Source organism: Copidosoma floridanum, unplaced genomic scaffold (genome assembly GCF_036245765.1).
Source record: "Copidosoma floridanum isolate Cflo_tuat_1 unplaced genomic scaffold, Cflo_Japanese_pri ptg000006l, whole genome shotgun sequence".
Classification (NCBI taxonomy): domain Eukaryota; kingdom Metazoa; phylum Arthropoda; class Insecta; order Hymenoptera; family Encyrtidae; genus Copidosoma; species Copidosoma floridanum.
The window spans coordinates 19,032,284-19,046,837 of NW_028321883.1; the positions used below are offsets into that span (position 1 = coordinate 19,032,284).

Sequence of the window (14,554 nt, forward strand, 5' to 3'; positions counted from 1 at the left end):
AAAAGTAATATTGGACAAGAAAAAAATTCCAACTACAAAAAAAATAGTCTTCTGGAAGAAATTTTCCTAAATCATCTACATTTATTAGATAAAGACATTTTTTAACCCGAAATTCCTGGACTATATCACTTTCAAGTATATAAACTAATATTAGTTAATTATTGTTATTATTATAATAGAAAAATCAAATATGACAACACATTATCTTTTTTGAAAATTCTTTTACTGTACGACTAAAAAAACAAATTTGTGCAGAAAAAAAATTAAGCAAACCATTTGTCATTTATTCACATTGACGTGTATGTTGGTAGTGTATAACTGCCTGGTCCCCTCTATGCAGCCTTGTAAAGACTGTTAGTATATAGATTGGTATATAAAGAGCACAATAAGTTCCTTAGTATCTCATTCCATCCCATTCAGTTGTACAGTGATTTTGAGCCACGAACAGTTCTAGAATGAAGTTAATACTAATCACAGCTGTTGTCCTACTTATAAAAACAGGTATTTTTGTAATTTCTTAAATAAAAAAAAAATTATTTTACTATCACTGAGCGACCCAATTCTTTGAATCAAAGAAAATTTCTTTACCCTCATTCCGTTAAACATTTTCTTATGAGTAAAAAAATATAAGTTAATTGAAAATAATATTTTATTAAATTAAAATTTTCTTTTTTTAATTACGAATTTCTCATTTAGTTGTACGAAATGTTTTTTTGGATCGACTAAATTTGTTCCAATTAAAAGAAAATATTTAACGGAATGAGGGTAAAGAAATTTTCTTTGATTCAAAGAATTGGGTTGCTCAGTGATACCCGTGAGATAAATCATTTGACATGCAGATTAATTTATATTAACGTGTATGCGTGTTACGGTGAATTTTCTACAACAACAAAATATTTTTATTTATCATTATAATGAAGAATTAATTCAATTCAAAAGTGGCCATTAATCGTTAGTCAAGTGAATCTGCTTAAAACTGAATATCAAGTTATCGTAAAATAGTAAATACTTAGATAGTTATGAATAAAATACTTTGAAAAATGCATAGCCATATTTAATTATACTCACAGTTTGTACCAAAGGTTAAAAAGATTTTTTTTATTCACACCTAAATTTTAAAAAAAGCAATAAAAATTGTTTGACTAAAAAAAGTGGGTATGTGATGAAGTTGTAAAAATTGAGTGTAACATTACACAGTGTTATTTGTTTATATTTCAAAAGTACATGATGTACAATATTCCAAGCTTTAGTATGTAGTGGAAGAAGGTTGAAAAATCGACTTTTTTCCCCTATTTTTATATCTTAGGCGACCAATTTTTAACTTCCATGTTTAAGCTATTAATGCAAAGATATCCACGATCTTCTTCCCAAATATTCTAAAAAATCTAAAAAATTGAGTGTTATATTTTACGTTATAATTTTCCAGTCCATCGTAAAATTTAATTGATATACAAACGGTAATTCAAGTTGCTTCATCACATTCTGGAAACTAAAGTCACGTTTTCTCACCACCTACAGCATACGATAGTATCCACGTTAAAATCATCTTTCAAGAGTTCAGTACTAGTTTTTACAGAAGGCAGAATAAGAAACTCCCGATAACGTAGAAAAAACATTTTCACTTCAATTTAACTTGCAGAAGTTGAGGCGGTTTGTCACTGCAATGATCAAAAATTCATCGTCTCCATCCAAAAAAACTCGGCCGATGGAAAAGGACCGCAACACATATGCGGGGCTGCTATAATTGACAAGTTCCACGTAATCACCGCTGCCCACTGCGTCTTCGGTCTCGACAATGGAGCTCAGCTGCGCATACGCACCGACCAAAGAGACGCAGAAACCAATTCGGCCAGCGGCGGTACCATGAATACAATCACCTATTATGACGTTGCCGAGCTCATGTGCCACCCAAGTTACGATGATTCAAACGGCAGCTCTCATTTGAACGACATTGCTATACTAAAGGTAATGGCTCGCTGTTAAGCCCCACAGGTAGCTTTAACTATTGTATATTTCAGGTCAATGGAGGGTTCGACTTGGACAAGAGTGACGCATACATGAAGGTTGATTTACCAAACAGCAAGACGGAAATAGATTACAGCACTGCGCTGTACAGCGGTTTTTTGGTGAAAAATTTCAGTGACCACAGTGTAGGTGTCAACAATCACAGTAGAGGTTTCGACGATGCCAACGACTACGTTTATCAAGATACCAGAGTATGGCCCCTCGAATGGTACGAAAAGATTACGCCGGAAGTAACCGACGCACACATTGTCACAAACTTTGAAACTGATATCGGTGTTGAGTGGATCGTAAGTATTTCTTGTGCATCTAATCATCCCAATTTAAGCGTCTGTTTTGTAAAAAGTGTAACTCACTTTATTCGACAGGGTAACGATGGAGGGCCTCTTGTTTTTCACAAGCATCATTACAATCAAACCGGTTATTACACCACCACAAACACCATCATCGGCATTCGTATCGAGCCCAAACTCTACTCCAAAGAGACCCTCGCGTTGTTCACCAGAGTCTCATCTCACTTGCAGTTCATCGAAAAAGTTTTGTCCGCCTACTAATCGCATGTTATTTTACATTCGAAGACAACGCTGTTCTAGAGGTTTGAAGGTCCAATTTCTGGTGAATTTCATTGGATTTATTCAGTGCCATTCGACAACCAGCTGCTTCAGGGAAGGATTTATTTTATGTACGGTTTTTCTTTGCTTCACAGCAGTAAGACTCCGAAAAATTTCCATCACGGTTACTTACTGCTTAACAATAAAAATCTACCAAAAGCTGTAAAAAACTTTCGGACATTGAAATGTAAATTGAAGCTTATAAAGTCACAAAAATTAAAAAGTAATATTAATTTTTTGATTATGCTATAATGTAAAACGTGTACGGATGCAATAAGATGATGCACGACCTGTAATTTGTATTAATTAATTATAATATTCTTGGAAAAATCATGTTTTATCTTTTTTAGAACCAGAGCTTCTTCAGTACCAGAACTTAGGAAGAAATAAAAAAATCTGCTCTTGAATTTTAAACAAAAACTGTATTACTTAAGTTAATGCAATGTTTAGGCTCATTGAAATTGACAGTATACTCATATCGTCACTTATTTACACTTTACCTTGAATCAGAATTTATCAGTCCAACATCTAAAAGAATGGTTTTCTAATATTTTTATCGCTTCTTTTGATTTTTACACTTAAAAAAAAAAGATTAACATTGACCAGGTGCTAGTTATAAGCAAATTTATTAACGTAGAAACATGGATGAGAATCTTACGTTAAAAATATTGCAATACAAATTCAAAGCGATATTAAGCTTAGACATCTCAGTTTTAAAACTAGAGCAAAAAAATCTCAAGATGTGAATGACGATTCAAGGTGCTTGGTTTATTCTGATAAAAAACGTGGACACCATACAAAATTGGATTCCTCAAGAATTCAGAACACCTTAATGTTTTAATTAATATGCATTGAGCAAACATTTAATTCTTCGTTTTATTTATTGATTTAAGAAATTTTTGTGTCCCAAAAAAAAAAAAAAAAAAACTAGATAAGAACTAAATGATACTAAATTAAAAATTATTTTCTGTATTATTGACTCCACGCGAACAATGAAAAAATATCCCCAATACTTAAACTTGCAGCATTTATGATAGTTGTCCCCAAGAAAACAGAAGATTCCGTGTAATGGTACATTCAATACTTTGGGCAAAAAACTCAAAAAATTTAAAAGTGCCAAGACACACGGAGCATTAAAAATGGCCACCCAAGACACACTTTTTTTAAATCGTATATCTTTGTCTCCCTCTCCCTTCCTCACAAACGTACTCTTACCTGCTCTGCATACGTTCGAGTTTCAATCTCTTCGAGGAGACGTGTATCTTCCCTTCCCCTCTTCAACTCGACCGACTCATTTCTCGCACTCCCCGAGCAGGCTGTACCTCCACAGGTACCGTATACCTACCCGCGTGGCCGTATGATCCCGCGATGCAGCGTCGCGATATTATTGTTTGAGTTATACTCGTACCCGAGCAAAAATTAGGGCTGTGCCCCTTCTCTCCCTTCCGGCCTTTTTAAACGTAAATCGACCGAATGATTGATGGCAGAGCCGAGCCCCCTGGACGTTGGACAATCGTTTCGCTTTGGCGTACACTTTGTACCTTACACGGGGCTGATGTATGCACCGCTAAATTTAAGACGACTGGCCGAGTTTATCAAAGCTGCTGTTGATCCGATTTATCGTTGCTGACGTTTATTTATTGCTCGATGAAATTTTATGGATCGCCGATGTTCCGGAGTGGATTGCCCATTGGCAGATTGAAAATTCTCCAGCTGGGATTCTGTATGCTTGCGGCAAGTTTAGTTTTTGCGGAGGAAGCTAATGAATTGGGTTTTTAGTCTTGATTGCTAATGTCCTTGCAGCTCAGAGCACTTTAATTTTTCGTTAATTTTCTTTGGATTCTGCTATTTTTTTTTGTACACTAGTAATCGCGTGATTTTAATGATCAAACCAACTGAAAATTATTGATAAGGAAAAAAGAGTTTTGTAAGTAACACGATTGCTCCATATCACCTAAAATACCGAGAGAAATCATGAGATCATTGTTAATTATTTATTCCTAAGGTATCTTAAATTTATTTTTTCTTCTTTGTATCAATATTTAAATTTCTAATTAAATAATTCTAAATAAATTTTCAAAATACAAGTGTTCCAATACACCATTAAAAGTACCAGAATTCGCTCTAAGATCCAAGATAAGGAAGAACTTGTATGAAATTACAGATATTTTTATTCGGTAATATAAATGCAGAGTGGATTAAAATAACTTTACGAAATTATGAAATCTTGTGAGTATGTACATCAGTTTGCTAATCATACGGAAGCCAACTAAAAAAAATGCGATTACAAAGTTGAGACCACAAAAGTGAAAAGTCAATTGCCCATATAGATGATCCATTTACTTTGGTTTTCAGTTGAAACATAGCTAAACAGTTAAAAACTTGTCACTGAAGAGAAAAAAAAAAGGAAAATACGATCGACCATCCCTTAAAATTTTCTCGTTTTCGCTATTTTCGCAATTTTCGCATTCGCAAAAAATTCGAGATTTAATAAGCCAAGTAGGTATTTATTAAGATTAACTTGTGACCTCAATAATTTATTTCCGATAATACGCAACAGAAATTCCACCAACACTTTACGCGTCGATTAAAATTCGTGGTAATATTAATCCAACTAAAATTCAAAATGCAAACTAAAATTCAATTACTGCCACTCAGGACGAAATGTATAATCATCGATAACAATATTCATGGCGCCGACGATAGGAGCAGGAGGAGGTGGTGGAGAGGCACGACGCGTGAAATCGTAATGAAGCCGATGCGCCCGGTAATAAGACCCCCGGGCGAAATTATGTCACATGGCGCGTGTACATACAGGCGGAGAGAGAGAGAGAACCGTGGCGATGACGATAATTGGCCAGCTCTCGTTATTAGGACTAAATTATTATGATGCGGTTCGCCAGCCGATTTCATTGTGCCCCGCAAGAGCGCCCGTGCGAAATTGCCGCGGAAAATTCAATTTTCGACCAACTATTGTGATTTCTCCTACGTGTCTCTCCACCACCATCGTGCATTTATTGAGATCGGAGAGTCAACGTATACATGGATAAATAACTCTGAAATATCCATTAGTTGCGGATGACGGACTTTATAAAATAGATCCCTGGCACCTTCAGCAATCTCTCTGATGTGTCTCGTGATTTTTTTTCCAGGAAATTGCAAATGAAAAATAAAAACTAACATATGCGAGCTAAGCCATGCTCTAATCTCATGCCTCGTTGGACTTTCATTGCTAACGCGCGTTTGAGTTTGTATTCGATCGGACAACGACAGTGGACGTGCGTTGAAGCTCCTCCACGAGGTCGATAATTGCCGCGCGGCAGAGTCAAGTTGTTGCGAGTTCGCAGCCCATGTAATAATGGCCTCGCGGTACTCGTCGCTCTCTTTTATGTCCATCCCCTCGAGAGTGCGTGAATCGATTAAACGCTCGAATAGAAAGAAAGAAAAAAAGAATACCATAGGCGTCAGAAAAGAGAGACTCACCTGCCACGGGGGCCATTTTTGTGAAGTGCACCGCGAACATGTTTTATTATTGAAAAAATTGCGTTGTCTCGCACGTGAAACATTTCTGAATAATTGCTTTCTGACCGATGGCGCACCGTCCGCGCGCGTGTAATGTATTACATCTGCAGGTATTGACTCGATAGATAACCCGAATGGCCGGCCATTCGTTTTAATGACATTTCAATCGCTCCAACAACAGCAGTAATTAACCGACCCTCGGTTGTAATAAATACTCTTCAACTTGAAAAATGATGCACTCGATATTTTGCTCTTTTTTTTTTTTTTTTTTTTTTTATCGTGACGTTAAATAAAAGAGACAGGCTTTCAAGTTGGCTTACTTGATCCCATTTCTTACGTGGTAAGCCGTGAGGGAAGAAATTTTAAGCCCAAGAAATTAATCAAGCCATTCCTGCCTGGCAAAGATAGCCACCTAATCTCTCTCTTTCTCTCTTTTCGGATGTCTGGAAGCATATACAGGTATGAATTGTACAGTAGCACTGAAGCGTTACGGGCTAGCTTGATGTCGCATCCGGTAGCCTTACGACCGGAAAATTATATTCCTATACAAACACGTCGTTCGTGCGCCATCGGAGACGCTCACGTGTGACGAATACAAATAAAAAAAAAATTAAACATGCTTTTCTTTAGTAAAGCTGATTTTTTTATTTTAATTTATTATTACATGTAATACTGAGATTTTGCACGATGGCTCAAAAATTCAAGATTTTGTAGCGCAGTTACATCGTAGACTTAAACTGTGTAAACCGATTTACATGTTAAAGGTTTTGAAAAATATATTAATTATGCCTTTTTTTCGTAAAACGCACCCCTTGCATTGATCGTAAGTTCATTGATTTGTACATGTGGAGGAACCGAAATGGCATACAGTATCATGGAAACTACGTCCTCCGGTTCCAAGTAAAGGAAATTAGCAATGGTCTCGGGCTTCAATTGACTTACTTCAAAAATTTCCGTTCTCACCGCTCCGGGACTCAGATTCTGCGTGCAGTTTGACATTTTAGGAAATAAAACATTTTCAGTTGAATCAAGAGTTGAATTTATCAGCTTTATACGTACGGTAACTCTTATCTTGTTACTTTTTCCTTTGAGTTCGTTGGCCAGAGTTTCGGAAATAGCTCTGACAGCAAACTTCGTGGCTGGATAGACGTTCACGGATTCGTCCAAATCGTAAATTTTGTGACCTGCAAGGCTGAGCAACAAAAAATTTCGCTTCCAATTATTCGGCATCAAACTTCCATAAACCCTACTAATCGCTATTCTTTATGTTCATACACCTCATCCTATTTTGATTATTAAATTTTTTTTTTAATTTATTTGTAGAAGGTAGTACTTTGTTGTAACTAATGATTTTGTTCTGTTCTTTTTTTTTTTTCTTTTTAAGAGTAAACATTTTTTTTTTTAAATTTGTATCTCACTAAATATGTACAGTATACTTATGTAAGATATCGATGACATTATTATAAAAATATTCAAAGTGCTTGAGCTGATAAAATATTATTTTTAATATCTGATTATGGTATAACGATGTGTATTTACAAGCATATATGATTATGGTCGAGATTATAGTACTACAGTAGTAATAAAAATCACCAATGAAGGAAAATTGTTATCGTTGGACAGATAAAGGTGTAATTCAATTGGAAGTCCAGAAAGAAATAAACATTTACAATTTCTTTAAAATTTTTATTGAAGCATTAAAAGCAAACGCATTTATTATGTTGTAATCAGTTTTTTTTTTTTAAGAAGACTCGCCCAGAGGCTTGATAGTAAGTTCCGTAATTTGAACGTGAAGTGGTGCTGAAACGACGTGTAGAACTGAAGCGACTATGTCTTCAGGATTTAGAGTTGTGAATTTCGATTTCATTAAAGCTTCTATTTGTGCAAAATCAAAGAGTTCGGTTTTGACTGCTCCCGGACTAATATTCTAAATTGAAATAAACAATTTTTATGAAAAATTTTACTTTAATTAAGATAAAAATAAAAAACAATTTAATTAAAAATCTTACGGTTACTCTAATGTTATTGCCTTTAAGTTCGTTAACAAGAATCTGGGAAATTGCAGTCACAGCGTGTTTTGTTGCTGGATACACGTTAATTGGTATTTGAAGTTGAGGAACTTTATGACCTACGATACTGAATATTTTGTGCAAATTGTAAATGATTATTTCTGTATACAATTCATAATAAATTTTAAACATTTATTTTACCTGTTGATATTGACAATGTGAGCTTCGTGGCCATTTTTCTTCATCAAATGCAAAGCTTGACGTGTACAATGCAACAATCCCATGATGTTGACATTTATGATATTTACCATGTCCTCAGTTTTTACTTCTGTAATTTTTAAATGCATTATAGTATTTTACGGCAACACAGGCCGGCAAATGAGAATTTTAAGTTTTGATTCCGGATGCAAAACCACCCCAACGCATCAGATTTTTGAGGTATTATACAATATAAAATTGCTGAAAAGTATGCTTTTTGGTATATTTTCAATGATCCAAGACTAAAAAGAACTTGGGCAACTTCAATCTTAAAATTTTATAGAGTGTACTAAAATCTAAGTATTTTTGCAAATATATTGTATATTTTCTAGCCCTTTTTAACAAATACAAGATCAGACTGTTCATAAAATTTAAAATAGCAAAACAAACTACAGATTAAATACTACGTAGGTACCCCAAAAAAAACTTGTTATCAGATTCACCCCTGCTCTTTCTGGTCTTAAGATATTTGAAGAGGAACAAAGCAAAAAAAAAAAAAAACTTTTTGACGATTTTAAGTTTGAGTGTCTTGAAAGCCTTTCGCAATAAGGTGATTTTGTGTGTGCGCTCGAAATCCATGCACAAAATTTCTCAAGATACAATTAATTATCAGAAACAAAAAGTTGAGTAATCCATGCAGGCCTATATGTATTATCAGCAGAGACGAAAATTCGTGTTCTCGATATTACATCACCCTGACCTTCAATAGTCGCACATTTCATGGTACCCGCGTTGTTAACAAGAAGATGGACGGTTTGACAGTTTTTTTCTATCCACTCAAAGGCTTGAATGACGTCAGCTTCTTTTGTAATGTCGCATGACTTGGCAAAAAATTTTCCTGCTCCTTTTACTGTTTTCATTTCATTCTACGGAAATTAATTGTTAGAATTATAAAACTTGCTTCACGATCAGAGTAAATTAGAAATTAGGCCATGCAAAACTCAGACTTTTATACTTATTACATACAATTCAACGTAAGGCTAGATTCAGTACATTACAGGAGGTTGCGCTTACGCGAGTTAGTACACTGTAAATCCAAGTGTGTTTAAGTACACGTTTAAAGCGTGTAGATAAAATATGTACTTTTTATAAAACAACTCACGTTTGTGTTAATAAGAATTTGAAAAACAAACTAATCTATGGTACACCAAGTACCTATTTAACCAATTCCACTATACTGAACACTTTCGAATAGAGAAAAATAATGTGGGAAAGCTGTAGAGTGAAAAAACTTGGCTGTCGCTGATTTAACACAGTTGCAAGTGTATAAAATCTGTCATAGAAATGTTTTACTCTCTATGTCCTTTTTACTTCAATCGTTAAAGAAAAGAATTCCTTAGTACAATAAAATAAAGGAATTACTTTACGAGGCACCGCAATGGTCGTTCTTTAAAACGTTTATCAACCCTATTGTACTGCAATTAATTAAAGAAAAAAAACAAAAAAAAAAAAAAAAAAAAAACAGAAATTTCCATTAAATGCTTGAAACGTGTATACTTTAACAAGCTTGGATTCACAACGTATACAATGAATTTCCAATCATCACAGTGGACAAGTATTTTCAATAAAATTTTTCTCTACCAACCTCCATTTTATCGACTCTTCGGGCTAATCCAATGACCGTCATTCCATGTTGGACTAAAGCTTTTGCCGTTGCCAATCCAATACCCGATGATGCACCAGTTACAACCGCAACTTTTCCTGACCACCTTTCCATTGTATTTTCTTGATAAAAACGTTTACAAAAATACCATCAATTAACGATGACTCTTCTGCTCCGACTCAAGTTGTAACTGCTCGAACGAGTGCCGAAGACCAACTGTTGTTGCAAAACGACTCGAACAGAGATGTAGTCATAATAATACACCAGCGCGTAGTTGCGTAAGCTACAAGGTGATTGTGATTTTGCTAAAAATAAGCATATACTGTACCGATGCCTGGTTGCTCAGGTGCATCTCTTTCAACTCTAGATGATTGTTGTGATTAAGATAAAGGTAAGGCTTGGAGTTACCTGGTAATTTTTATCCAAGGCTAACATAAAAACTATATGTACTTGTTTATCCATCGCATAACTGGTGAGACTGGTATACTTGATTTTAACAAGTCTGAAACTGATTTATCGCGTGCATTTAGATAGCAAGGACTTGTACAGAACTTTTCGTGAAATTGGTCCCGGAAAACCTCTGGATGATAAAGTTTTTGCGAAAAGTCAAGAGATCTCGGTGGAAGCCCTCGAAAAATTATAAAGAAGCCAGACGAGGGCCTTTCATCTCCATCTGTCTGGGAGTTAATCGATGTCAGATTGAAAAGCCAATCTCAGGCTTCAAAAGAAAATAAACTATACTGATTAAAAAGAAAAACTTGCTCTTTCGTGCGATTCCAGTTTAAGTAGTTTTTCGTGTATCAAAATGTTACGCTGCCGGGGGTAAGAAGCAAGTTTTTGCTGCACACCTCAAGGTGTGTGCCTTTAAAAAAGAATATTGATTATTCAACAACTAATGAACCAACCAACTACTCTTTAGTAGCAAGAATAACATTTTTTACTTACCTACAGATATAAAAAAAAAAAAAAAAAAAAAAAAAAAAGTTGAAGGTATACTTCCGATAAGCAACCAACCAACCGTATCACAACGCTACGCATCCAAGACGCAAAATCCCCCTAAACTGTTCTAAACTCCTTGTCAAGCGACACCACTCACACTCATGTGCATCCCCAAACCTTCAAGGGTAGGTGTATACATATACAAACAAAAATGTACGCTCACACACACGCGCGCATATCCAGCCGCGAGACGTCAAAGTTTGATTGGACGCGTCCCGATTAGCCTCCATACCAAAGCCCCCTCCTGCTCGATACATACGTAAATATGTATATGTTTGCATTACCCTATAACCCCCGACTTCACCCACACACGCGGTATCTCCTTTAAACCGTTCGCGGCAGCGCTAAGCCTTCGGCAAAGTCGATTGACGTCGTACGCAGCTGTATATGCTGTTCCATATAAAGCCCGTACAACTACATACATATATACATACACCAGTTGATATAGCAGAGAGAGAGAGAGAGAGAGAGAGAGGAGTAATATGCAGGGAGCACATGCATAGTACGTATAACTCGAAGCTTCGTGTAAGTTTGGGGAAATTTGGTGGAAACTTGCTCATTAATGGATTGAGAAGTTTGGTTGCTCCTCGTACACATGTATACACATATATATACAAGTGTGTACGTGTACCGTTGTTGCTGGTAGGAGTGGGCTGGTGGGGGTGGCACCGGCAAATCTGGCTATGTAATCCAAGCGTCGGCTAAGAAAGCCGTAAACCGGCAATTCGCAACTGTCAGCAACAGCTGAGCCGGCTAAACACTTTCGCGGCCGCAGCTGCAATTCGCACGCACAGGTGGCCCTCGTTGGCCTCCATTGACTCCACGGGTTTTGGATTATGAATGCATTTTGGCTTGTATATCGTTCGCTTGGGGGTCGGGGAATATAATAAGGTTATATGTGTGTGTATATATTATGTTATACAAGGGTAGAAGGGGTTGTTGATTTGGTGCACGGAAATATTTGAAATTTGCATGTAAATTAGCCACACGCTTCGTCTGCCCGTCTATTCGATGACTGGCTCGTCGTGGCCTCGAGGATGTGGCTCGAAGGGTTTTTAGAGTATGTACGTGAGGGTTGGCGAACGAGGATTAGGCGTTTGTGAAACTTTTTGCTCGACAGAGCGCGGGGGAGTTGAGGATTAGACTTCGAATTTGATGAGGTTTTTTTCTCTTTTCTTTTCTCGACTCTTGGGGGGGATAACAACTTTTTTTTCTCTTTCTTTATGAGACGGCTTTTTTGTTTCTCATTTTTGGTGTAAGGCGAGTAAAAAGGTCGAGGTTTACCTGAAATGGTGTTTGAACGTAATATGCATAGAAACGTCAATATTTAACGAGCGAAGGGCATGTAACCTGAATTTTTATCGGTAGGTAGTGCTTTATTGTAAACGAGAAAAATGTTCCATGCAAATACGTTATGAAAATTTTAATGAGCTTCTGCGTGGTGAGCCAAGGAATTTAATTTTCACGTTGACCCGGTATTTTTAATTTTTTCATTGTACAGAACGACGATTCTTTTACAGCAAATACAGTGACTTCTACAACTGTTCTTGCACCATATATATTTTTTGTAAGCTCGGCATTAATTTTGATTTTCCTATGATACATATTTCGAAGTGATATTGAAATAATTTAATTTTTTTTTATATTCTCCGAAGAATGGCTTAATCAATTTTTAACTTCCTAAGCAATCCAATAAAAATCGAGCCGAACAACAAATCTTGAAAAAATACTAATTTATTAGGAGGAAACTTTAAAGCACAGTGATGTAAGACAGAGTTTCTTTGTGCCAATTACTCGGCATTGGTTTCTCTCACAGTTTTTATCTCACGATTAGATTACCTTGCGAAACAGCTGTTTTTATTTCTCGGATAATTTTATCAAACAAGACACAGTCCAGCATCCCGGGCCCCTTTTCCCCTCTGGTAATTACATTTTAAAATTTACTATAGCTGCATTAAAAAAAGGAAAAAAAAAAAACAACAAAAGACGTACGATTACACTGAGCCAATCGCGCATCACTTAATTTATGCATTGTCATAATTTCCCGCCACCAAAGTCCGAGCCGCACCGTCGTAACTCACAATTGTCGGTGCCCGATCGGCAATCGCTTCATTTAGATCGTCGGATAAAAACACAGCACATCTCGCGACTGAGTTATGCGCTTGAAAAACGAGGACCAAAGAAAAAAGCAAAACAACAACAGCAACGAGCTCCCGAAGAACGCACGGAGATGACTGTCTCGCACGTAACCCGATAATTTCGCCCGTGCTCCCAAATGTTCGCAGCAGCGAGATACCCATCACGGGGATCCATCCATCCGTCGTGTGCACTCGATTTTATCGCCAGCCAGTCGCGAATCAAGACCTAACAAAACCACCCCTTGCCCATCCATCTCACGGACGGAGGATACGCGTCCACGGATGTATATGTATGTACTTTGTTATTCCTCTGTCGTTGACGTCCTCCGCCGGAGATAGGGGGGGAGGTAGCCCTGAACGTCTGCCCGGCGTAACAGCATTTATTAATTCCACTTCGGAGCTCGTGTGGGACACGAGTCCTGTAAGCCTCTTCCATATCTAGCTGATGTCTGTTGGCTCGTTTTTTTCTTTCTTTCTTTTTTTTTTTTTTTTTTTTTTTTTTTTTTTTTTTTTTTTCGTTCGCACATACGAGCGCGTGCGAGAGTTGCGAAGGATAATTTTGCTCCGGGTGCTCCCCCCACCTCCTTGTCCTTCGGGTAAATGAATAATAAAATCTCGTTGAATAAATTAAAAAGTCAATTTGAGACTGATTATGTGCCGTGACTATCCTTTTATACTTGGCCTGCGATCTTCATTACTTTTAGAGTGTCCTCCAACTTTTTTTTTGTTTCTATTTTTTGCGTGTGAATCCGTACAGTGTGCAAATTGTGCGTTGTCTTTTTTTTTTATTAAAAGCTATTAACGGTTTGAACACGTGGAAGGTAATGCCATTTTTTCAAGAACTGGTGTAGAATTTATTTATAGACTTTTCTTTTCATTTCTGCAGGTACAACGACGTAGATACGAAATTCTTATGGAGCTTAACTGTATCGAGTTAATTACATATAAATCCAATTGCGCAATGAGATATTACGTGCAATTAAAATTTAACAAGAAATTTCAACTGCAATACTTAATAAAGAGCTATTAAATTTTGTAATCAGGCTTAATTTACGTACTTACCTGAATGTAATGACGTTTCAATTCATTCAATGCATTATTCTTCAATTTCTTCAGTTCCAATTTGATAAACAATTTAATAATGGGGTGCCAATCAAGGTAAAATGAAACTTGAGGATTTATTCATTGATTAAAATCATTTGATTATTACGATCGTGCTGTGGTGATTATTGTTTTATATTTCAAATTCAAAAAAACTCGAAATTTTAAAGAAAAAATGAATAATTCTTTCAACAAAAATACTGGAAATCTTTTTAAATAACATATTAACAAAACAAAATGCAATACTTAAAAGGATATAGGAATCGGATGTATGGGTACATCAATAAATTG

At 36.2% G+C, this 14,554-nt stretch overlaps 2 protein-coding genes across 2 annotated transcripts; one reads left to right on the plus strand and one right to left on the minus strand.

The window, feature by feature from the left end:
• Positions 1-414: 414 nt before the first annotated feature.
• On the plus strand, positions 415-2,963 carry LOC106639445 (chymotrypsin-1-like). The gene is made up of 4 exons (XM_014353068.2): positions 415-501; positions 1,640-1,965; positions 2,019-2,312; positions 2,391-2,963. The coding sequence occupies exons 1-4, from the start codon at positions 456-458 to the stop codon at positions 2,574-2,576; spliced, it is 852 nt and encodes a 283-aa protein (XP_014208554.2). The 5' UTR covers positions 415-455; the 3' UTR covers positions 2,577-2,963.
• Positions 2,964-6,781: 3,818 nt separating this feature from the next.
• LOC106639443 (farnesol dehydrogenase-like) lies at positions 6,782-10,228 on the minus strand. Its single transcript, XM_089598772.1, has 8 exons — positions 10,008-10,228; positions 9,920-9,928; positions 9,123-9,288; positions 8,366-8,492; positions 8,165-8,291; positions 7,907-8,082; positions 7,215-7,347; positions 6,782-7,136 (listed from the first exon to the last, which is right to left on the minus strand). The coding sequence occupies exons 1-8, from the start codon at positions 10,137-10,139 to the stop codon at positions 6,939-6,941; spliced, it is 1,068 nt and encodes a 355-aa protein (XP_089454898.1). The 5' UTR covers positions 10,140-10,228; the 3' UTR covers positions 6,782-6,938.
• Positions 10,229-14,554: the final 4,326 nt, after the last annotated feature.

Coding starts and splice junctions, on each gene's coding strand:
- LOC106639445 (XM_014353068.2), top strand. CDS start 456: ATGAAGTTAATACTAATCACAGCTGTTGTCCTACTTATAAAAACAG. Junction 502..1,639: donor TGTCCTACTTATAAAAACAG/GTATTTTTGTAA, acceptor TTTAACTTGCAG/AAGTTGAGGCGGTTTGTCAC. Junction 2,313..2,390: donor ATATCGGTGTTGAGTGGATC/GTAAGTATTTCT, acceptor TTTATTCGACAG/GGTAACGATGGAGGGCCTCT.
- LOC106639443 (XM_089598772.1), bottom strand. CDS start 10,139: ATGGAAAGGTGGTCAGGAAAAGTTGCGGTTGTAACTGGTGCATCATCG. Junction 8,083..8,164: donor GCAATAACATTAGAGTAACC/GTAAGATTTTTA, acceptor ATTTCAATTTAG/AATATTAGTCCGGGAGCAGT. Junction 7,348..7,906: donor ACTATCAAGCCTCTGGGCGA/GTCTTCTTAAAA, acceptor TTTGTTGCTCAG/CCTTGCAGGTCACAAAATTT.